This window comes from Pomacea canaliculata, linkage group LG6 (assembly GCF_003073045.1).
Source record: "Pomacea canaliculata isolate SZHN2017 linkage group LG6, ASM307304v1, whole genome shotgun sequence".
In the NCBI taxonomy this organism is placed as follows: Eukaryota; Metazoa; Mollusca; class Gastropoda; order Architaenioglossa; family Ampullariidae; genus Pomacea; species Pomacea canaliculata.
In genome coordinates, this window is record NC_037595.1 from 20,489,310 (window position 1) to 20,513,877 (window position 24,568).

At 38.3% G+C, this 24,568-nt stretch overlaps 2 protein-coding genes across 9 annotated transcripts in view; both read right to left on the reverse strand.

The window, feature by feature from the left end:
* Positions 1–251: 251 nt before the first annotated feature.
* LOC112567240 lies at positions 252–5,972 on the reverse strand. 2 transcript variants are annotated; one of them, XM_025243862.1, is made up of 8 exons: positions 5,586–5,972; positions 3,294–3,538; positions 2,760–2,848; positions 2,170–2,524; positions 1,494–1,612; positions 966–1,182; positions 700–787; positions 252–346 (listed from the first exon to the last, which is right to left on the reverse strand). In XM_025243862.1, exons 4-8 carry the CDS (start codon positions 2,216–2,218, stop codon positions 331–333), a joined length of 489 nt encoding a protein of 162 aa, XP_025099647.1. In that variant the 5' UTR covers positions 2,219–2,524; positions 2,760–2,848; positions 3,294–3,538; positions 5,586–5,972; the 3' UTR covers positions 252–330. The 2 variants fall into 2 exon arrangements, with proteins under 2 accessions (XP_025099647.1, XP_025099648.1); XM_025243863.1 differs by lacking the exon at positions 5,586–5,972 and adding an exon at positions 4,073–5,149.
* A 1,114-nt stretch (positions 5,973–7,086) lies between these two features.
* LOC112567239 (synaptotagmin-1) overlaps positions 7,087–24,568 on the reverse strand; it is a 32,294-nt gene continuing 14,812 nt past the window's right edge. For 3 of the 7 annotated variants that reach the window (XM_025243857.1, XM_025243855.1, XM_025243858.1), the window contains 8 exons: positions 21,574–21,778; positions 20,830–21,008; positions 20,071–20,196; positions 19,618–19,785; positions 19,070–19,243; positions 18,712–18,829; positions 17,064–17,197; positions 16,294–16,757 (listed from right to left, as the gene is read on the reverse strand). In XM_025243857.1, coding sequence (XP_025099642.1) covers positions 16,494–16,757; positions 17,064–17,197; positions 18,712–18,829; positions 19,070–19,243; positions 19,618–19,785; positions 20,071–20,196; positions 20,830–21,008; positions 21,574–21,733 — 1,323 coding nt within the window. In that variant the 5' untranslated portion in view covers positions 21,734–21,778 and the 3' untranslated portion in view covers positions 16,294–16,493. Of the gene's footprint in view, positions 11,990–16,132; positions 16,267–16,293; positions 16,758–17,063; positions 17,198–18,711; positions 18,830–19,069; positions 19,244–19,617; positions 19,786–20,070; positions 20,197–20,829; positions 21,009–21,573; positions 21,779–23,615; positions 23,636–24,568 lie in introns of those variants that run through there. The other 4 variants (XR_003099775.1, XM_025243859.1, XM_025243861.1 and 1 more) reach the window with 4 other exon arrangements.

A 24,568-nucleotide genomic window follows, 5' to 3' on the forward strand; every position in this document is an offset into this window, starting at 1 on the left:
GCGCCACACTTAATTAGTCACACATCCCACAGTACACGTCCGGTTAAGAAGACAATGAAAAGCGAGAACTCTATAAACTGTGAATCAGAAGAAAGCCTTACAGAAGACCTGAGGACTTTTGCACGTGCACCTGGTGAAAGGTTTGCGTCACAAGCACAAAACATCGACCAATCAGAAAAGTCCACAACAGCCCTTGCATTTGTTCACTTGTTCCTATCCACGTGCTGGCAGACTGACAATCGAGGTGGTGCGATCTTCTGCATGGTGACGGTCTTCATGACTCCATATTATTATTGTTGTGCTGTGATCTCAGTTGCCGGACCTGGTAGTCTATTTCACATGGCCGCTGAAAGTCAGAACGTGAAATGTATGATGGGAAGAACAAATACTGGACAGAAAGAAGCTATGAAAGTAGTCTGGATTCAATTTAGGTAACGGTAGCTCCTTAGACAAAACCAGATAGAAATAGACACATGGGCGATGTTAGTAAAAGAATGTTGGCCACCCAGGTATCAGCTAGCGGCGATCACGTGATGGCTATATATGAGGTCAGCTAATTTGTGAATATTTTAGCCGATTGCTTTGCATTAAACATTGGAGGCTAGCGAACGGTTGCGGCTGTCGTATTAGAGAAGGTTAGCCGCAAGCAATCAATGATCTTTTGGACAATGGCGCTTTGTCAAGAACAGGGCAACTTACTTGGGCGTGCGTGGAGACGAGGCTGTATAGGAGGAGCGAGAGTTGCTTCGCACTAACTTCTTTGGCGTTGCTAGCGATGGCACTGGCACTGAACAGACGACAGTTTGGGCCAATCAGACCATCTTTTCCAATAGTTTGGAATTATATTAAGACAAGATGTTGATGAAAACGACGATGATGAATGGTGATTTCTCCAGGTGAATAAATTTTTTTCCCGAAACAGTTCATCAATGGAATCGTCTAAAGCCATTTCAATAAGTACCAACCTTTGTCGTCTGTTTTAAAGAGCTTCTTCGCGGAGCAAGCAGCCATGTTGTGGACAAGAGCCTCCACCGTCACCTCGTAGAAGGAGTCCCGCTCCAGACGCTCCAGACGACATGATGACATCTCGCCTGACACCGACAGCTTGGTGGGGGTGGGGCTGGCGGACTGATGCACCCTCCACAGACGGGGATCATCGCACTCTTTATTTTTGAGCAGAATCTGAACGAACCACAAACATGGCTGCAGTTAGAATAATGTAACTACAGACCGAGGCTTAAATCTATAAACTACCCTAACTGATAGAGGCGGTGGCAAAACAGCTTCTAGCTATATAGCTACTGTCTGATTTTTTTTTTTTTTAGATGGAGCTGGTCTAGCTCGGAAAATTAGCTAGCTACTTTACGTTACACCCAAACATAGCGGCTGTATAACCTTTAGTAATCTGTCTGGCTACGGTAAATCGATCTTGTCTAGCTGTAGTAACCAAGCATCTACGGGTGGAGTAATCCCCATAAGACCTAGCTAGCTACCTTTTTGTAGGTGATTCTGTACTCAGAAACTTTTTTGGAGCCAGACAAACGCGGTGCGATCCACTGTACAACATAGCTGTCTGGTTCCGGACTTGCACTACCAGATGCGATCTGCATACCTGGACGGGTGGGCGCATGAAAGAAACAAACATCAATAAGAAACAAATCAGCAAAAACTTGCGTTTGCACATGTACAGGCACGCTAAGCCGAACCAAATAGGTCTCTTTGGTCAAACATTTCAAGTCACGTGAATGAACACGAATACCCACCTACCCACATGATGCGTGTGTTGCCAATAACTGTTTCTAAGTTTCTAATTGAAGCAAACATTTGGCTATGTTTGACCAAGTCATGTCTTGGTCAAAGGCTCGTCCACATTTTGTCTCGTTAAGAATGGTCTTTATACATACACATATTGCTGAATAGATGACTAAGTCAGGCATAATTTTACATGACAGTCGTATAAACATATATCATATAAAAAAAAACTAACATGAATTGTGTGTGTGTAGTTATGAAAGCAAGCGCTGACGCTGTAAACTTATCCATATGCACAAACACTCCCTAAAAAAATTCGTTCACGCACGCTCTCTCTCTCTCACTCTCTCTGTCTCATACACACACACACACCGTTTTAATCTGATGGGGCCTAAAGAAAACGAAAACACATATAACCTCCAAGAACAGCCTGAAGTTCCTGGGTCATCAAGGAGTCTTCCGACATTCTCTGCTGCAAGGTGGTCCCTGAGTATTTTCCTGCAAACAAAGTGAGCGGCAGTGGAGATGGCAATCCTAGACCAACAAATGTGTAGAAGAACTGCCAGAGAGCAGGATGAAACGTGGACAGATTCACCCCTTCTTCGCTAAGTCTCCTGAGTGCCAGACAGTTGTCATTGGATTCGTTGATGCAGATGTCTGCCGAACACGCGTGCCCTCGCTGTGCGCATGACGGTCGCCGGATCCGGTGAAGGGAGACAAAAGCGATGGACAGCTCAAGTTTGACTTTCTTTTCTTTGGCTAAGCTTGCTGCCTGTGTTCGACACAAAAAAATACATGGAAAAAACAAAAGACGAACATCAACATGCTCTAGTACAAACATAAGTTAAATGTTGTTTGTGTGTAGTTTGGAAGCCTATACAAACAGTCATTTGTGAAGAGAAAAATAGAAATTCCCCATTGTCTGATTTTCATTTGAATTAAATAATGTTTTGTACATTTTTTTTATCTTATGCTCACTTGCTGTGCAATTTATATTGTGTACCCACCTTCAAGAGTTCTGCAGCACATTCACTGCATGGACTTAGGTTCTGCAGAATGTGACTGTCAGTGTCATCTTCTTGGTGGCCACCCGGACCTGTGGGAAGATGGAGACTCCTTATAATGTTAGCACTAATTATAATGTCAACACTAATTAGTGGTTACAGACCGACAGTTCAGTGAATGAGTAGCAGAGCAGCAGAGACGGCGCTAGGGGGATGCATGGCCTTGAGCAAATAGAATTGTGGGCCACCATCAGGCGCGGGGCATGGGCCGCTCCTGCTCGACCACCCACCTCCATAGCCGGCTCTGAGAGCAGACGAACATTGGGCAAGTGAGACACAGACATATAACAAAAACAATCGTGCCTCTAATCTCGTCGACTCTAACCGTGAGGCCTCTTGAGTAAAACGGTGACGATTCACGTGCAACTCAGGTGTCATATGTCACCCACTATAGTCACCAGTTCCGCAATGTCACGAGCCATTCACCTGTCTCCATTCCAACCGTCTCTCAGCTCTGTCACGATGTCACGCACTCACCTGTGTCATGATGTCACGTGCGACGGCAACCAGCGCGTGTTGACGAGGAGAAGCCTCTCGACGTGTCCAGGGGAAGTTGCTCGTCTCCTCTTTGAGTGAGTGCCAGTACAGCACCGCGGTGTCTGGGGACTGTCCCCCGGCCTCTGACGTGTGCAGGTGAGTGTTCCAGAACAGGTGGAAGTCCTCTCTCGCCATCTTGCTTAAGTGTAGATTAAGCTTGTGACAACTCGATCTGTTCTTGTAGTCTATTGTTTGAAAACAATAGGACAAAAATAGTGAGTGCAATCACAAACACGCTTTTGTCATCTGTGTACGATATCTTATCGGATGAAATGTTTGCACTGTGATAAAGTGATCACCATTGACTTGAACAATCGCAACGAAAACATCAGTGGAGGCAGATCGCAGTGTGGGGTTTCCCACATACCTCGTGTTGTAGGATTTCCTTCCACAGAACGGACAACTAAAAACCGGAAGGAAATAAGTTGCCTGACACACGCCACAAAGAGAAAATCAGAACGAAATTACTTGTCGTGACCTGTCACGTGATAAGCATCACGTGATCAAATCTGTACATAATGTGAAATGTGGACAACAATGGAGCAGGTTAAGACATCGCAACACAGCTTGAATGGAAAACGAGGCTAAGCCTCACGAACAGGTGGTTGCTTTTATACACACCCACCAAGAGCTTGAAACTTGCTGACTTTTCAAAGTTCTTAAGATTATAATTGATAGTCTACTGCAGCCTGCTGAAAATTTTACACAAGAATCAAAACCTTAGCTGAAGCTTGTTGCATCTGAGGTATCAGCTTGACATATTTGAAGGTAGCAGCTTGCTGTATTTTCAGGTACGCACTAAGTGTTGAACAGCTTTTGCTGAATTGTCAAGGGACTGGCAAAGGAACTGCCGACTGTCGTGCTGAAGGACTACGGTGTACAGAACACAAGCGATGCTTGTTGTACCTGGTGGGCGTAGAGAAAAATTACACGTTAGCAGGTGTTATCTGCTCCTCTCACGACTGATAACAGTAAATGTTATTCATGGCAGACTGCTTTCATTATCACTGAAAAGCTTGAATCTGTTCACGTATTTCCCAAGTGGAAGGTGAGTCTCCTTGTTCATCTTTCTCTTCTTCAGCTCATCCTGCCACGTCTGCAGAGCTTGATGACTACAAGTTTTTTCTAAATTTATTTTTATTTTTAGTTCCTTTTAATAAGCTTTTAATCGAATAATATTTCATTGCATTGATATTGATTTGTCGTTTGTTTTTATTTATTTAATTTTGTGTGAAAAGCAAGTGCAGATTTTTCTTTTTTGTTTACAAGTGGGTTGTGTCTAAATGTATGAATCGTTTGGCATCTCCATCTCGTCGCCCCGCATGTTTCCAGGCTTACAACATTCAGCTACAGCAAACTTCTTTGTGACCACAGTCACGCGCCGCGTAACGCTGTTTCAGTCAACGGTGGACTGCATATACCTGCATCTAATGATGTTTGCACGACGATGACATCGCATTTCTCAAAACGTGTCTCTGTCGCTAAGCTACGCACGCTCGTATGTAATAACAATAAATTAAGTAAATCGAATATTTGAATAAATAACCCAGGGAAGTCCGCTACATCATTTGTACTTAAAACTACTAGTTATAATTCTCCTTGGCCATCTTGAAGGAGGTTGTTGATAGGCGAGGGATTCAATCCACGGTGTCCGCGAGCTTTTTCACCTCATGAACCTAACCCTAGAAACCTCACTCTCTTGTCAATCCATCCAAACCTTCACCTTCATCCCTACTCCCTCCCCCGTCCTTGGGAATGTCTTACCTTCTGCCACCACTACAACACCACAGATTTCAGAGCGCAGAAAGCACATCTATATATGCACACACACACACACATATTTAATGTATTAGTTTCCGCCAACTCGAATCCGCATTACAAATCGATGAGCTTAGGAACAATAAACACTGGTTATTATTCTGAGTTATAGCTTTGTAAGCTGATTGCGTGCATGTACGTAGATATGCATGTAAGTACACACCTTATGCTGACACATGTTGCACCACACGCATGGAATACACAACATCACATCACACGCATGGTTAGAGGTTACATGCCAACGTGCACCGCGAAGATGGTCACAACAATATGTCTGTCGTGTTTATCTGCACAGGCAAACATCCAGTGGGACTTTGCCAACTCCGTGGATACAATCGGCTTCTTTCAAACACCACAGTTTTCTTGTGCTTCTATGACGCAGCGTGCAATGGTAATAATCGACTGTTTGCTTACCTCAATAACAGTTGTTTCTCTCGCCGATGAGGCTGTAGAACAGACGACAGGTTGCCTCGCGTGAAAAGTTTACTACACATTGGGAAGACGAGCCTAAGTAACGGAGCATCATCACTTGGCAACTCTTGCCGAAATTCTCTCTGCGGGAGAAATGGGGCAGTGCTTTCTTTAAACCTCGATAAGACCCGCAACCTGAATACCATAAGACAGGTAATTCTCATCGTGTGTGTCAACAGTATTTATACCTGAATATGCAAGATGACTCAAAAACACAGAGCATGAAGGAGGCGACAGGCGGCGTCCTATTCACCGAACACACCTTAAGCTGACATCACAGTTCGAATAAAAACAAGGACTGAAAGAGTAGGGACAAGAAAACTTGGGTGGTTCATCGTTTCTAGAGTATGTCATGTGAAGGGTGGGGTGTGGGACTCAAATCTTTTTACCTTCCCTGATAAATCAGGTACCCGTATGTTGGGGTGGTGGGGAAGGCGTTCAAAACAAATTAAAGTGGGTTTCAAAATCGCACGACGAAAATGTTATAGTGTGACTGTCTTTACAAAGATTTCATCCAGTCTCTGTCAAAAAATTACCTAACATCCCCTCACAATAGATTGGGATGGGAAAAAAAAAGCTTTGAGAAGACTTCGCCCACTTTGACCAATTGTTTTGTCCAGAAGTCTGCGTAATTTCCTTCTCTGATTGCACTTTTGTCGCATCGTGTGAAAATACCTGACATCAAATGCACAGCGAAGGATATCCGCAGAAATTGTGCAGCTACGCAGGATGTCCTATGATCGAACGAATGCTCCGCGGAGCATGACGATTATTCTGACCCATGCGTGACAAACCTTCGCTGAAAGGGCGGTAAAGAAGACTACCCCCAAGGGTCATTTTATTTTATTTTTCGTTTTAATAGCGCAAATCCTCGTAGCTGACTACAAACGAAGGAGACTTTCAGGGATGGAATTCATGTCGAACTTGCAGGCAGGTCAAGACGATAACCTGTCTCATGCGAGTTAGGCCCATGAATGGTTAGCCGGTTTTTTTAAGATATCGGTAGATATAGGCGATAAATAAAACTAACCTGTAAAATTCAGCATCTAAAACGCATGGGGCCGTTGCACCGTAGACAAACCACACTCGGGGAGAGGAGGGAAATTATCAAGGGAAAGAAGTCGGCAGAAGATTCAAAGATTTTTAACTACATTCTCTCCCTTTAACTTTTGTTTACCATGTTGGACTAGTTTCGAGAATATAAATCTTACCTTATGCTTATTAACCAATCGATTTTGTAGATCCAAAATTCTGATGATCCATTTTCTGCAATATTCCAGCACATTAGTAACGTCTTTTCTTTCCTCTATTTTTACTGATAAATGATCAATTCAACCATGAGCAAATCACTGAAAGATTTTCTAACACTGCTATATAATACCACCCTGCCAGAATCTGCATTTTACCTTTCATCAAAACAAAATGAAAAAAACAATAACAGCCATGACCGTTCCACAAATACTTTATTTATCACCAACGTGGACAAGAACCAAACAGTGCACTAAGTGTTGACACAATGTTATTTTTTTTTTTTACGGTCGAAATGCAGTAACCACGTGATTCATTCACGTTTATATGTGACCTTGTTTTAACTCAAAAGAAAATTGTGCAGCTTTTCTTTTATTATCACTACCATTGTATCACAATTACATGATACACAAATCTCTTGACAAAACGTTTAGGTAACAGCATAAATTAATAAATTTTACTTCTTTTTCCAACTGCTACAATTCAAAAAATATTCTTACTCATCATGTTAAAATCCTTCCAGTGCTGTAAGTTGATATTGAAAGTTAATTTCCTATGGGTAAGGAGTATAAGAAGCAGACATTTAAAGAGTTATCTCTTTGTTTAACAGCAATTCTAGAGATGCAAACTGTTCTATTTTTGTGTCTGCACTGGAACAAAAAATGCATTTGAACTGCAACTACTCTACTGCAAAAAACAAAAACAAAACAAAACCCAAAACAAAACAAAACAAAAAAATGCATCTTAATATGACATAGGGCTGGAAAGTCTTAATGATGATCATGTATGTACAGGTGTTATACCTTCAACAAAAGAGCACTAATCTTGCAGTCCACTAAGAAAAAAAATCCCTCAAAAAGCAGTATTAATAAGATTCCTCCCAAAAAGAGAAAAAATATCTGATTTGTCATGATAACAGACCAAAAACAGTACATAAAATTATTTGATTTCTAAAGTTCAAAACTTGATGGAATTCAATGGGAATGTCTCATAAGGAATGTTAAAGATTGCACATAAAGTTCACTAACAAAATAAAACAGACACCGTAATCCTGAGAGCTAGCACAAAGTATTGCACTTGATAATAACAGCAAAGGGCAAGCATTCTCAATGCCTTCTCCTTGTTCTGAAGCAAAACACTGTAGAGTATCATCGTTACTGTATAAACTATTTGCTAATAAGCACCCTTCTCTTTGTCAAATCTTAGAAATTACTGTTGAGCCAAAGCTTCTGTAATCATGGCTGTGTATAAGATGATCTTACTGGCACAAGCACCAAAAGTCAAGCTTTTCTCTTATGTCCTTTTATATACGAAAGGAAAGATACAAAGCAAAAGGGAGAATACTGGAAGTCTTCGTTAATCTTTACATAGAAATAACAAAGTTGTTCAATGTTAAAGGTAAAAACCTGCAATCTGGTACAGATTCAAGTTGGATGATATTTTTTTATACCAGTGCTTATCACAAAAAACCAGTTACAATGCTGAATAATGACACATGCTTCAATCATCTGTTAAAATTCACTGTACCAATTCTACAATGGTATGAATTTCCAAACATGGAAAAAAATTGCATGTTGCTCATAGAACTGATTAAATGCTCGATTTAATCTACTGTAAGAAGCTATGTATCAGAAAATCCACCCCCCCCCCTTCTCTATGCTCCGAAAAAAAATATTAAAACTATTAATATGTACAGAACTGTAACTTCTGCTCATTATGTATTGTATCACAGCTAGCATTACGTCAGACCATTAGAACAGCATGTGGCCTACACACAGAAAAGGAGATACTTCTGGTACACACAAAATGTGATTGTTATAACTTGATTCCTACCACAGAGGTTGATGCAAAATAAATTCCATAACAGAAGCAAGGATCAAGAGGTGAAGGAGAGAGAAATAATGGAATTTGGGGTCATGAGACAAAGGAAGGTAGAAGATAGTTATGTACATCACACATCACCTTGGAAACAAACTTTGAACCGAAAAGTGTTTCCATAGTTTTGGATGCAGTTATGTGTTCACTTCTAAAGGATGCAGTCCCTATTACAATATTTCACAATCATCACAGAAGAAAAGATGTAACAAAGAACTGTTGCTTGTAAATGTTTGCTAAAATCACCTTCACGGTTGTAACATTTTCATTTATATTTAAAATAACTCTTGTCCTAAAAGACAAGATCATATATACATCTCCATGAACACTGCATCCCACTGTTTTGATTGGAAAACTAACAAAATCTCAAGAAAATGTCAAATATGATCTGTCATCTTGGGGACTACAACCAGGAGGCCTTGTCAATAAAACTGACACAAAATCTCTTACAGATCATTATTTATATATTTGTATCTTTTGTTATGAAGCAATCTACGAAAATCCACAATATCAAGATCATTGTTCTCCTTATTAAATAACTGGATTTGATTTTGTTTTCAAATAAATACAGTCTAATACTTGGTTTTAATGATCATGAAAGCATCAAGTACTCTTCTTTATTATGATCTCTAAAGTCTATTTTATAGACTGTTTTCACCTATTCCTCACATAATTTATCTCATCATTTTTTTCTTTTATAATCACCTTTTCCCAACTTCTGAATATTTTTGGCTTCAATCACTCTTTAAAAGATAAAATTCTTGATTTCTCTTTTGGTTTTTTTCCAACAGCAAATTATGAGACAATGTAAGCAATATTATCATTTCTCTTTATCGTTGATCACTCACAGTTGTTATATATGTACTTGAGAAGGTTCTCTTTAAACAGTACTCTTCCATGATACTGACTACATGTCAAATTAAACATAAATTGCATTTACAAATGCATATTATTCTGTTTAATAAACATTTAAACACAAAGTTAAGCCACTGGATCTAACCGCCTCCATGATGTCAAAACATGAAACATAACTAGAAACAGCAGCTGCCACAATCACACACAAGAGCAGAAAAAGTCATTGTTTTAAAAACAAAATGGAAAAAAATCTGATGAAAGTGAATGTGATGTAAATTTAGTTTAAACATGAGATTTTCTGACAAAAATGTCGTCATTTCATTGCTTCTTGAAAACAGTGGGTTTGGGGTTGTTTTTTTGTTGTTTTTTTTTTTTTTTTGTTTTTGCAGCCTAAGGAAAAGACCCATAGCCCATTCGCGTTGCCACCAACATAGTCAACCAGTAAGTACATGAACACTGTTATCAACTCTCAGCTCTTTGATCCCATGTTGAATAAGTTTCTCTCTGGATAACTATAACTTTAAATAAATCTAGAAACCTCTGCTAATCGACAATTTGGGGAAAAGGGCCAGGATCTTGTGACACTTGATACAAGATTATTACACTTCTTACATTTTGGAATGTTTGACAGTACTTTAATAAGAATTGTGAAAAATGAAGGACAGGGGAGTGGGAAAGAAATATATTTGCTTTTGAAACAGGAAACTTCCAAAAAGATTTTTTTAAATTGGACATTTATCTCTTTCTATATATTGCTATTACGGCCTCCAATTTAAAAAAACTGAACAAAGTAAATTTTTAATTAAAACATACTGTGATGTATGTATCATCACAACAACAAAGCAGTTACAAATTTCTCAAGTCATATCAGCCAATTCCAGTTTTCACTTCCTGCAAAGCACTATTTTTATTTTTATATTTATATAGGAGGAATTTGCTTTTTATAATTCATCTTTTTGTAGCAAAAATTAATCATAATTCCAAGAAACTCCCTAAGAATCTAATGTTTTATGACAGAACCAAAGTTGCTGGCCAAACTAGTTTTCTCAAATTAAGCTTTTAACTTTATGTAACGTATTGCCAAGGCATAAAGAATGGTCTCTGCCAGAAATCCAACTGCTGAAGACTGCACAATAAAAGTTTACAATGCTGCAATTTGTGCTGTTGATTAATGGGCTCCAAGCTGTACATCTGAGATTTAGCTGATTACTGGAGCAAAGATCGTAAAAGCCGGAGCTTTGGTTTGCTGCTTTTAATCTTTGGTAGGCAGGGAACATGAAAATAGAAACTGACCACTATAGTATTCTGTATATTTTAGCAGATCCATTTTCTCAAATGACAAACTGTGAACAAAACTAAACATCACATTCTTCCTTCCCTGTTTCGCTTTGTCTTTGCCTGAACTGCAGTCTTTGCAAAAAAAAGGCGTTGTACTTATTCTTGCAACAAAAACTGTGATGACAGACACAGAAGCACATTTAGAAAAAAACTGACAAAAATTGACTCCACCCTCCCAGTTCCCCCCCCCCCTCCAACACTTCTACAGATCTGCCTATCTATTTTGAATCACTCAGCTCAGGCAGTGCAATCCTGAGGGCCCAATGAAACTTTACGATTCTTTGAGAACCAGCAACTCGTAAACAAAATCCGTCCGAAAAGTACCCTATCTTGTGACCACTGACCCCTGGGCTCCAAAGCTTATGCATTAATCAGGTGTATGTGCCAAGGCAGGGTTGAAAGTGAAAACCTGTAACTAGTCCATAAACATTTATTGTTTTTATAATTCTTTTAGCATATTTTTACATTGGTCACCTGACCACTGGACTTTGCACTGGCTAATGCAACTGCAGTCAGTCTAGAGGAATCAAAACAATATGTTCAGGCAGGACTGGGCATGAGTGTAAAATGTGTGCAGCTATAACCATAACATCCTCTCCCTTTACTACGAGACAAAAATCATCCTGTGACAGCTAAGTACAAACATATCCCCGACCAGAGTGGAAGTAAAATAATATGAAGTTCTTTCTTCTTTTCTTTGTTGTGATTGTACATGATTGTAGCCTCTTTTGTACAAGCAGAGCCAACAGCTTCCAACTCTTGAGAATACAGCAATGTCGCTTGATGAGACCTTTTCCCATGTTGCAGGCATGCTGAGAGAAGGGAGGTAAGAAGGGGCACAAAGCTTAATTCTTCTCCGGAACCTCCTGTAGTGTGTGCCACTGAGCGATGGGACGGCGTGGGTTTGCCAGCATGTCGCTCCAGTGTCGCAGCTCGGTTCCTGTGGAGTTGCAGCCAAGCAGTACACGGCCAATTGGCTCCGAAGTGCCGATGCGGTCATAATCCACCACTGTGATAATCAGTGTGACTTTCTGCAATAGGGACCAAAATAAAGCACATTCAGATGAAAGTATAAACTATAGCTGCACTGAATTTATGCGCAGTTACCTTTACAACTTGTGTACATCCTGTTGTCAAATATTTGTAAATCTTCTACAAAGTAGAATTATAACCAAAGAGTAAATTCCATCAAAACATTTCTCTGTATCTATCACTTTAACTTCCCATGCAGCCACAATATTTCCTCATATACAGAGAGAAAGGGATGGAAGCAGACGGCACAAAAAAAGGTTGTCATGACCAAAATAATGTGAAAACATCTGGTCTTCATAACAGTCTTTCATATCCTGCTAATAAAGCAATGAGCAATTTTGTGATGGAATTTTTGTTTTGTAGATAATTTAATATCTTAAAAAAAAAATAGGAAACTAAATAAAAATAAAGAAAACTTAAAAAGTCATAATACACATAATAAGTTTTCTTTGCTAGTCTTCTAAAAAGTGTCACCACAAAGTGTACAGTAAACAAAGCAAAAATTTAAACTGATGTAAAGAACAAACCAAGCATAAACAATCAACTCTGAAAATAAGGCACAATAGAGAAACCTGGTAGAAGCATCAAAATATTATAAAAAAAAGGATGTCAGATTACAAATATTTTTTATACCTCTCCCCAAAAATACCAATTACTTGAAAAGAACTTTACTGCTGGAAATTGTTTCCATTACAAGTATACTAAGAGCATTTAGAATTGAATCTGATCAACTTTAGAGGTAATCTGTTTGCCTAAACAATGCAGATTTCTCAGAATCAAAAAAAAAAAAGCAGTCATAAAATAAAACTGCTTGATAAGAAAACTAAGAAAGGCTATAACAAGAAAACTAAGAAAGGCCATAACACTCTCAGATTGGAATGAACAAGATCAACAGTTTACTTACAGATCAAATGAAATAAACAATGTTAAAAAAAATTTCACCTAGATAAAAATTATTCACTCCCTGGCTAAGATTTTCTTTTTATGTCAGGCCACCTGGTGGCTGAGTAGGTACCAACCTGTGATGCCCTTTGGTATGTGATATACACACATGGTTGAGTGAATGAATGCACACACATACTGAATATATCTAAACTGATAAATCACTATAAATTAAAATTGACACTGTATATTACACTCTTCATCATTGAAAGTACTCACATTGCACTCTTTTAAGAAAAGTTGTCTCAAAAAAATATCTTATTTAGTTTATGGTAGAGTTCTTAGATTTTATCTTCAAACGCCCATATGCAAGCTAGGATACAACATTATGTTATTAAACTGCACTGTGTTTCAACCCATAAAATCTTTGGGAGACAAAGAAATTTTCTACAGGAATAACTTGAAAATCACTTCAACTGACTGACTGTAACAGCAAAGATCATCATAAAAACAGCAAAAGCCACAGTCAGCTAATAGGCTAAAAATTATGCATAATAAAATGTTACACAAATATGACGGTACAGTCACAAGATTGTACGTTTGCTGATCAGTAAAATTTATTAAACATTAGAAATTCAAGAACCCTAGAACTCTGTGGACAGGTTGTGCAAGTTAATATCTAGAGAAGTGAAGTATTTACGTGAGCTAACTACAGGATATCAACAGTTACACAACATTTAAATTAACATATATCATCATTGATATCTGGTCATCAACAGTGCAGACTAGTAAAGGGTTTTCTACATTTTCATATATTTCTACTTCCCTCACTTTCATTTTAATCTGCTTTTTGACTTTAAGTTGTCTGAACTGTTCATATTTAACTCCACTCACTCATATGAACCTAAGAATGTCTTAAGCAAACAGTTAATAAAAACTTGAATACCAGTCAGCTGATAAAACAGTATTTCTAAATCCACGTTTACTGAAATTTTCAATAAACAAAAATAAATCTGCAAAGAAAATACACAACAGCTATAATAGGTAAAAAAAAAATAGTCAAAAGAAAACACAGTACTTACCCAGTGTAGATTACCCAATGTACTAGCTATTTAATAAACTTTCTTTGTACATGTACATATATGGCTAATACAAGAACAGAAGTCTACACTTCCCCCAAACCATCAGCATTCACTCATGTAAGCCATGTTATCATGATCATGCGCATCAAGCAAGCGTCATCATGCGCAAGAAGCAAACAGCTGGTGCACATAAGCAAGTACCATTGCATGCTGCAAGCGCAACTCCTGAAACACCCTTGGTCTGGAAGCTGGATTCCATTTTTGATTTAAATCAAGGCTTGGCACTATGAAGCAACTGCTTACAAGTCCACTACAAAGCTCTTGGATCAAATCTAAATTCACTATGGTTTTAAAATTTAAACTGTTTACAAACTATCTTTTAATCCTTCCAAAGAGCCTATCCACATTAAAAACACTTACTGTACAGATTCACTAATCTCTAATTAATTTGTTTAAATTTCTTTTTCCTCCCAAATTTCAGCCACCCAATGATTGAAAGTTATATTTCTTTTTTAGGGCAGGTTGACAAGAAGTGACAGGTATTTACAGTGTTACAATGCTCCATGGACCTGACATTAGACTTAGCAGCAGCCCATAAGATTCAAAGTATTCCATAGCACACCTTGTATAATATCTACAGCAGAACAAGAGCCACGAGGCACCTAGCATAAAACAGCAAGAGTTCCGTGACACTACTATTATATATTGCTATTATATATTGCTATTTTATTCCCAGATTAGCAACAAGGGGTAGGAGAGAGAACACTGGATAATAACAGGATAATAATGGCAACCTACAAGCTAGCTCATATACATACTTTACTGAAATAATGATGTAGTGACATGATAACAATCACAAAGGGATTCAAACATTAGGCAGGACCCCTATCCAGTGTACATGAACAACAAATTTAAGTCTAACCTGCCACAGACAAAAATACAGTCATCTACTCATAAACAGTAAAACATAAGGCACACTAATGACATGTATGCTCATACATGTGAATGCACACACACACAGACACAATAATTGAGCTTGTTATTTCTCTTACAATTAACAGCGTGTTATTGTTATTAGAAATCACCTATTGGTTATTTTACTTTATTTTTACAATAATAGTGAAACAGCCTTGATACTATTTTTAAAAGTCTTTGTTTGGGATTAAATTCTTATGTAAACTGTTTTCTGTTTTGCTTTTTTGTTTCCTTCTTTAACATCTTACTAGATAATTTTGGACCGACAATTATTGAATTGCAGATGGAGGATAACAATAATCTCCTTTTCTTCAGTAATATACTATCTATCATGTAGTTAGTACAAGGTCAAAGAAACATATTCTTCCTTCACTGTCTTAAGGTCAGGAGCATTTCTTTCATTTCAACAGCTAAAGAAGCTGCAAATGTTTTAATCAGTATCTAAACTTGAAAGACCTTGTTTTCCTTGGCATAAAACTTCATACACAATTGTCAATTCTTAGCTTTAAGAAACATAAGGATCAACCTGTTCAATCCACAATATTAAAATAAATAAAACGAAAGATTTTTTTTATAAAGAACTATCTACCTTTTGGTTGATGATATTAAGACACATAAGGTTCCACAAGCAATGATATCCTGCACTTCTGACTTGTAAGGGGTCAACATTACTGCATCAAACATTTCCCACTCTGTTTTGGTGCCACATATAGCTTAGCACATTACTACCCATGCCAATGGCCTCAAAGCTTGTAGCATTAGTTAGGACCTTGGGTCTAAGTGAACACACAGGAAAGGCTGGAAAGGCAAAAGGGTCAAAAACTAAACTACTCCATTCACCTGTGAATTTTCTCACATATAGCCATGTGCATTCAGAAGCATGGCCACACTACACTTGGGTGGATGGGTCATCTGCATGTGCATGCATACATGAATACACATATACACAGATGCACCCACTTTTTCTCTCTCTCTCACACACACAAACATAATTTCTCACTCACCTGCTCATAAATCATAAATATGTTCCATTTATTGGTGTGTACTATGCACAGCTCACTGACAAAAATAAGCAGCCACTACACACCACTTTGCTGACTCTAAGCATGGCTATAGCACTACACAGCCTCTTCCACGCAAACTCTGTTCTTGCTTTTCTACGACTGATGCCTAGTACTCCACACTCAGCTTGCACGGCAGTACCTGTATCTGTTCGAAGGGCACTTCGAACGTAAAGGACTCATTATAGTAAGGGTTGAGGGTGCACTTCTTGATAGTTGTCTTCTTCTTCTTAACGCGCTTCCCATTAAGCATCAAAGAGATCTTTACATAGGGATCTAGTAAAAAAAAAAAAGTAAAAGACAAAAACAAGAAACATACAAAAATGTCAAAAAAGCCAAAGGTGTTTTGTCCGCAAACAAGGTGTTTCGTCCACAAACATGTAATTTTGCATGGAGATGCTAGTGAAAAAGGCAGCAGTGTACCCAATTTCCAAAGTATCATTAATGGAAGGTTACATGGTGACTATTCCTTTTAACACAGAATATTGCCTGACAATGAAAATTTATGATCTAAAAAGATCAAAGCAAGTCTGTGTGTGTGTGTGTGTGCATATGACTTGCTTTTTTTTAATTTTCCTTTTCAAGTATGAGCTGGCAGGCAAAGCACTGTCTAAATATGCCAGACAGAAAGGCTCTCTACATATTCTAGGTGCACAGCTGTCTTTTTCCTTAGGCATTGTGACCTGCAGAGAAACAGCGCCAACTGGACTCTTGCTGACCAGGCTCAGCAGCCAGAGGAAGCCCCACGGCAGGTCACTAGAAAAGTGCTAGCATAAAAAAATCTGAGGTTCATCAACCTAAGGTTGCAGGAAAAAGTGGTAAATTTGTGTAAAAAACCATTCAAGAAATAGATTTCAGTAACGGAGAAACTGACGAAATTTACAACCAAGCAGGAAAAAAAACAAATGTAGAGAAAACCCAAAGCATTCACAAAAGCAGATTAAAAAGACAAAAGTACAAAAGATCACAAAAAAGTCACATGTACAAGGGACAGGACCAGACCAAGGACAGAAAGCTCAGGAGGCAGCACAAGGCTGACGGCAGCTTGGAGCAGGAAGTCAAACTGTTGATACCTGGATCTGCTCAAAGGGAACCTCAAAAGTGAATGACTCATTGAAGTAGGGGTTGAGAGTGCGTTTCTTTATAGTGGTTTTCTTTTTCTTCAGACGCTTGTTTCCTTGATACAGAGCTATTTTCACATAGGGATCTGGCAAAAAACAGTCACAGTAATCATCCATGTGTAAAGTTACATCGGGAACAAGCATTAAGGCTCAACCATTTCTGTGCCATTGACTGCTCCTACAGGTTAAAGTTAAAATTGCAACTGTCACCTAATCAGATTATAATTTTTACCTAATCCTATTAAAATTTTCACTTAATCAGACTAAAATTTTTACCTAATCTGGTTTAAAAAATCATCAAGTTACAACAACTGTGACTCAAAATAACAAAGTATATAATGACTTATTTAAGTCTTTGCATTGCATATTGTACATCCGGGCAAATCCATAGCAGCCTGTACTGTACTTTCAAACATCTTAATGATAGAAAAGTGCTTAGTATGTACTCATGGGTATGAAGAATTTGAAATAATCTCTGAACAAATTCTAGCACTCCCAAAAACAGGCCAAACTTGGATACTTTGAGCCTTTATTTTAATCTTGGACTTGTTCTCAGCAAACTACTGAATACAACTTGAAAGGATCTGTTGAATATGAGGAAATGTATCTATACAGTCCTCCCCTTCACCAAGAGTTCTAAGCATTTTTTTTCTGTTTATGAGCAGACCATTGCACAACACAGCTGAAACAGACCAACATGAAGGTCTATGCAAAGTGATGCAGTTGCAACACATCAGAGTTGCTAGGCAATAAGAATAGTCTGGCTTCATTCAACAGCAGGACATGTCAACAACCATGGACAAAATTTACAGTTCTTTCTCCTGTTCCCACTTCTTAGAGTCCCATTCTACAAAAAAAAAAAAAAAAAAAAAAAAAACTACTATGTAAGGTTATTTCAGACCAGCAGCTTTTTCCAGAAACAGCCCTGAGAGCAAACACATAATATTGACAGAACAGACAGGTGCCAATAAATAACAACCATGCCATGTCAAACTGTGATGAATGCACTCTGAAGGGGCTCTTGGTTGTCATGGAAGCAGCTGAGAGACCCTTGGAGTGACAACATGTCATGATCACATTATAAATGATATACAATAATGATTAATATTCTTTCTTTCATGGTAAATATAATTAAGACATTTTTGGAAATTTTTCTTTCCCAGAAAGACTATATCCCATTCTCAATTTTAAAAAAAATTTAATTAGCTCTAACCTGCAAAATGGCATTTATTTTCAAGATAAAAAAAATGTCCTGTTCCGCCATTATACCTTTTATTTGCTGCTTATTTTCTTTATAAAATGAAAAAATCTTCGATTATTCAGTGAAAAGCAGCCAATACTGTCCAATAAGCTGCTCTACTTTAAAAGCAACTCAAATTGTTATAAATTTGCTATAAATATTAAGAATGATACGTAGCAATGCTAAGCAGCAGTTTTGAATCCATGAAAATTGTCTGATAATCATAATATATTATTTCAGATAAGCAACCCCCTACATTACACTTACCATCTGAATTTATAGATATTCAAAAAAAAGGAAATTAACTTTTGCTTTCAACTCTTTCTATAAACATAATCTTGAACAGATTCTCAACAATACCTGAGAGACCACCAACATCCATCTTTTTAAGGTTCTTTGCCTCCAGAATGACAACAGTCAGCTTGCCAGCTGTTGGCACATAGCGCAAGGAGAAGCAAATGTCACCCAGTTTGTTTTCCTGTGGGTGAAACAACCAAAAACAACTGATGAATTTATAACACTGATATATTCTTCTGCACGTAATAGTACTGATGAATAACTGAATCTTTATTGCATCATGCTTTAAAAAAACTAACTGTTTCTAAGGGTAAGTTTCAGGAATGTAGGATGCTGTCCCTTCTATATTACATTTATATTATACATTGAATGCTATCAGAAGACTGTTTCTGAATCTTACAGTATAGGATTCAGCACACACCTTTTCTGACTCGCTGTCAGGAGAAGTAAGGTCACGCCACTCTTCCAAAACACGTCCGAGATCGATGGAGTTAAGAGGCACCTGAACCTGACCAATCTGGTCATGCTTTGAGAAGCGATCAAAGTCATAGACAGCAAACACAAGTGTCTTGGATCCAATCTCTGCGTATGGAGCCTGCACACACGGACACACACACACATGTATATAGACTGCTGGGATTTAGTATGACAAATGTACTGCTGGTATTTAATATGCACCATCTCCCATTTATTGTATAAAGCCTTGTTTCAACTTAAGTGGTTTTGCATCATAAACGCTGTAACGTGAACTTCGTGTTTCATTTCATTATTAAACGTATTTTATATGTTTTTTTGATAATTACTGTGTTAGGATAGGTGTTAGGATAGATAAGTGCTGACAGTATGTTATTTATATACAGTGTATGTACGTATGTTCCGACTTACAGCGAAAATCGGTTTATGACGCGACGTAGGAACGGAACGTCGTAAGTTGAGGACTGCCTCTATACATTAAATGAATAAGCTCACCTTGAAAGTGAAGGTCTCATTGAAGACCGGGTTAAGTGTCTTGCGATGTACTTTGGTCTCATACTTTTTCTTCTTGTCAGGGAGCAGGTAAACTTTCACATATGGATCCGATGTGCCACTCATATCCATGCCTGGGAGATCTGCTGCTTGGATGACAGTCACTGCCAGCTGTCACAGGCAAGGTATAATGAAGTCAGCTGTGCCAAAACAGTGTATGACATCCTCAAGAGCTGTGTGTTAATTTAAAATCCTTCCTCTCAAGGTACATAGCAGAACCTTCAAGATCGTGCTTTCAGTAAGCAGAAGTTGTTTAAATACAGCCAAAAACAGCCTTCTATTGTGATTCTAACGCAACCATGTAAACCATTCTTTTGATGATTTCAAGGCACACACAGACCTGTTGCAAAACACATACAACATTTCTCGAATCTTGATCACATTTCACATGCACACCTCGCCTTTCTGGAAGTCGTAGTCTAACGCAAACTGCAACTTGCCCAGCTTGACTTCTGACTTAGTACTTTCAGCATCCTCGTTATCCTCCATATTGACAGGAAGTTCATCTAATTCAGGCTGAACCTAGCAACATACAACGTCAAGCATGGAACTTTTTCAGCCCAAAGTAAAACATCTGCTGTCATTTCACTCTTTATATATGTGATTCTAGAATGAGGGAAAAATTGGCAAAAAGTTATTGGAATGGTCCTAATATAAAATGTACAGTTAATGTTAATTGCCCTTCCCTAATTAAAAAGAAAAACTGTTTCTGTTTCACACAGTGACAACATCTCATTAGTGATAAGACTCACTTCCTTGTCTTTGTTCTCAACTGTTTACATTTTAAAGGAAACATTGATCTGTTCCAGACAATAAAAAATATAATGGAATAGTGGTTGGCTTGCAATGCTTTTTTCAAAATGGCTCAGCTACAAGACCAACAGCAGTCTCTTCTTAGCCTTTTTGGACATGTAGAGAGAGCAAACAAAAATGTCTATGTGCCCAATGATAACCACAAACAACGATGTCCAAAAAATTGTAGCATTTACATCTTCAAATGTTTTTATCATCATCATCATCATCATCATCATCATCATCATCATCAACTGCTTGGGTGTGACTGGCCATGATACACCTAGACATGTAATCCCCATCTTAGTAAACTAGTAACAAGGCTCTTAACAAAGAAAATGCTCCACTCTCTCAAACACTCACCTTCTCTTTATATGAGTTTCCTAGCAACGTTACACTCTTCAAATCTACAGCACCTTTCAGTCCCTTTTTACCCTCCTTCTTCTTTCGCTTGCGACAACAGCGTTTGCACAGACAGTATAGGCAGCATGATAACACCAGCAGCGCCCCAGCCACAATCAGGATGTCAGCCCATATTGGCACTGCAGACATGTTCACACACTAAAGATGACCAAAAGCCTGAATCTGTATAGACTGTTAATGGGAGAAACAAATAAGGAAGCCCTTCATGCACTCACTAACAAAATATAGTATCTGGGTTAAGAATCACAAGTCTTAATTAACAACAACCATTCCAAGATAGGATACTCACATTTTAACTGTGGTACTGTGAACTATGTTACCTCAGAATGTATATATGTGCTACTTAACACTTCACCTACTGTATTAATTTTATCTGTCCTTGGAAGACAGCTATCAAGCAAATGTTTGATCTCTGCTGTCAGGTTTGATTAAAGGCAATCAGGTGTTCTGAATGAGTTAAAGCTTTGGGAAGGAAGTTGCATACACATAGTTTGACAATCAAAATGTTAGACCTGCTGGAAGAGACACTGACTTATTCCTGGTAAGATCCAAGGATTTCTCACTTTGAGATAACAATTTTGATAGACTGAATAAAAGCAACATAATGAGTATGGACATGAATAAAAAAACACACATATTTGCATTCTTTCATTCATCTTCGTGTCTATTTCCTATATTACTTACACTTTTTTATTTCTTCGATAATCTTGTCCTTGTACTCGTCTAGTTTTGACTGTTTGGTACTCCCTTGTGTTGTGATGTCAGGACTACTGGTGACAGCCTCTGACACTGCCGCTGCTGCTACCGCCTCTGCCTCGCGACGCAGGCGCAACAGGGCCTCCATGATGAACGGCTTGTCTTCTACAGGCCCACTCTCTCTCTATTGTGTCTGCACATCAGGTTCATCTTGCAATGAGGTATACAGTTTTAAAGCAACTTAAGCAAATTAACATGAACAAAGAGAAAAGAAACAAGATTATTCCTAACACACTGTGTGTTGAACGATTTGAAATGCTGTTTCAAAAACTTGTACCAACTTCCAGCTGTGATGGAATATTTTCCCCCCACCCACTCACCAGTGACACCCTGGAAGTAATAATATGCTGACAGTGCCTCCTGTCTATGCATGACAAATTTTGGATCCTCACAAATAATTTAACATCTATGAGCCTGCCTCAAATTATTTCATGTCAATGAGGAAATAATTTGAAAGAAAAACCTATGGGGGTCAAAAAGGAAGAACTATCTTGCTAACCTGTCTGCTTCACTTTTTTCAGAAAATAAGAACCTTTTTCTTTAAATGTGTGTTATGTTGAATGTGTTATTTGTGGTGCATGCATTGCAAACTGGAGAGAACCAGAGTAATGGCTAACATAATGTGGGATTTATTGTTTGCTGATAACCATGGTTTAAACACCAGTACTGAGTGCTATATGAGGTGAACCACTTGTCAGAGGCATACAGTGACTTCAGTTTGACCATCAGCACCATAAAGACTATAAAGTCATGCTCCACCGTAGCAAACCTTATCAGCTGCTGCAAATTTCAGTGAAGGTATGCAACCTCAAGCCACTTACCTGGAAAACACTCTCCCCGCTACAGAAAACATAAATGTGGAAATCAACAGAGTTGCACCAGTGACTGAAAGTCAGTTTTGACAGTCTACATCAGACACTTAAGCAGTTCAATCAGTTCCATGTGAGCTGCCTCGGCAGAATAAGATCCCCAACACTGAAATTACAAGCTAGATGGGCTGGGAATTACATCCATATGCTATTGTACAATTGGTAGAGGAAAAATGCTCTAAAATGAAAGCCTCAAAGCCACTCTTGAAGATCATGGCATTGATACTACCAGCTGGGTGGTCCTCATCCTTGATACCCATCCTGATGCAGCATTTTCACCAAGGATGCCCATGCAGCTGAGGTCAGACACATCATGACAGCAGAACTTAAATGAACAGCATGCATGGCCACAGCCTCTACACCTGCCAACACCCCACCATATCACATATGACCCAAATGTGGGAGACATTCCACTATAGTCATATCTAAACTCATCGCGAGCTAAGCTAAATTTTGTGGGTCATTATTGGTCTCTGATGGATGAACATTAGTATGCATGCCTGCACACGCATGCTTATTAAGATGTCCTTTGCATGAACACATAGTTGTTTATTTTCTAATATTAAATATCTAAGGTTGGAAAAAAATATAAACAGTGCATCAACACACATTATAAAAGTAAATATAATTTAAAAAACCAGCTGGCCATTAAAAAGTGACACAAAAGTATTTCGATTTTCAGTCCAAGAGCGCAGGCTACAACAATACAACTTCATTAATCTGCTACTTTTCTGCTTCTTTTAGTAATCCTCCTTTAAGTTTCATGACAGTGCACCACTTTACTCTGTACCTGCTGTTACTCACATGACGACATCTATAATACAGTATTTTTGGATGATCATCCACTCCTCCCGTTAGGACCATATGTCTCTTGTGGATTATGACAGGTATCAAAAGTATGCAATCAATATCATATTTCTTTATTTCCCAGTCTTCACTGACATGCAGAAGCAGTGACCATGTCTGAGGGTTTTATTAATGGAACATACACTTGTATATGAATCAAAACACTTACCTTGCTTACACCAAACTCTGTGTATGTGCATGTAGGCATGTATGTATCAGTGTGAGAATAACAAATAGTAATCTATATAACTTTACCAGATTTTCCTGTTCACATCTTACACCACTAACACACCACATCCCTGAAGTCAAACACTGTAAGGAATGGATACTTAAACAATAAGGGATCCAGTGATCAATAACAGGGCTTAATCAGTCTGATAGCAGGAATCACTTCACATATGCACTTACCCAGGATGTGTTGACTTTGAATATCAAAGGCAATTACAACAGCTGACAAGCTGTTACTTCTCATAAATAATTTCCACCAGAAGAATCTACGTACAGTAGAAGAGGGGGCCTCCTCTGTGTCATCAACAAGTTCTCTTAAGAGACCTAGCATTTTAGACCATGTGAAGATGAGTGTCCTCTATCTCTTGTACTAGATTCACTCTTACTCCATGCCCCATGATACCTGAATATTCCTAATGACAGCTAATATCCTGCAAGGCTTTTCTGAAGGATGAAGTCACAACAAGAATGATATACAGCCTCCTCCTTTCAAGCCAGGTTATGTGGCTGGCAAAGAGGTGAGGGGGAAGGAAGAATCAATACATTGGTTGCTGGGCAACTCTTCCCCCCACAATTACATCATTTCCTTTAGATATTACACCAGGCTCCTTGTGAATGATAAGGATGATTTCGGACATTACACCAGCCTTAATGCTCATGACAAGGATGATTTTTTTTTAATCACATCTTTAAGTGGGGAAGTCACCACCATTTATAAAAGCTTTTCCCCTAATAGCTTCTCCACTAAAAACCAGAAGTTTTATTCAATAATTTTTTATTATATGAACCAAATTTTTAAAATATATGAATACAATTATGCTACACAAATGAGAATATGCCTACATGTTTTGTAAAATACAGCCAAATGAATTCACCTCTCTGGGAGTCCTTTCTCTGACAGACTAAAATTCAAAAAAATGCATCTTCATTTACAAAATACTGATGGGTAAACTGTCCCCCAGACTCTGTTAGCTATTTTC

Coding starts and splice junctions, on each gene's coding strand:
- LOC112567240 (XM_025243862.1), bottom strand. CDS start 2,218: ATGTCGGAAGACTCCTTGATGACCCAGGAACTTCAGGCTGTTCTTGGA. Junction 1,613..2,169: donor ACTTCAGGCTGTTCTTGGAG/GTTATATGTGTT, acceptor CCACCCGTCCAG/GTATGCAGATCGCATCTGGT. Junction 788..965: donor CTTTAAAACAGACGACAAAG/GTTGGTACTTAT, acceptor TCGTCTGTTCAG/TGCCAGTGCCATCGCTAGCA.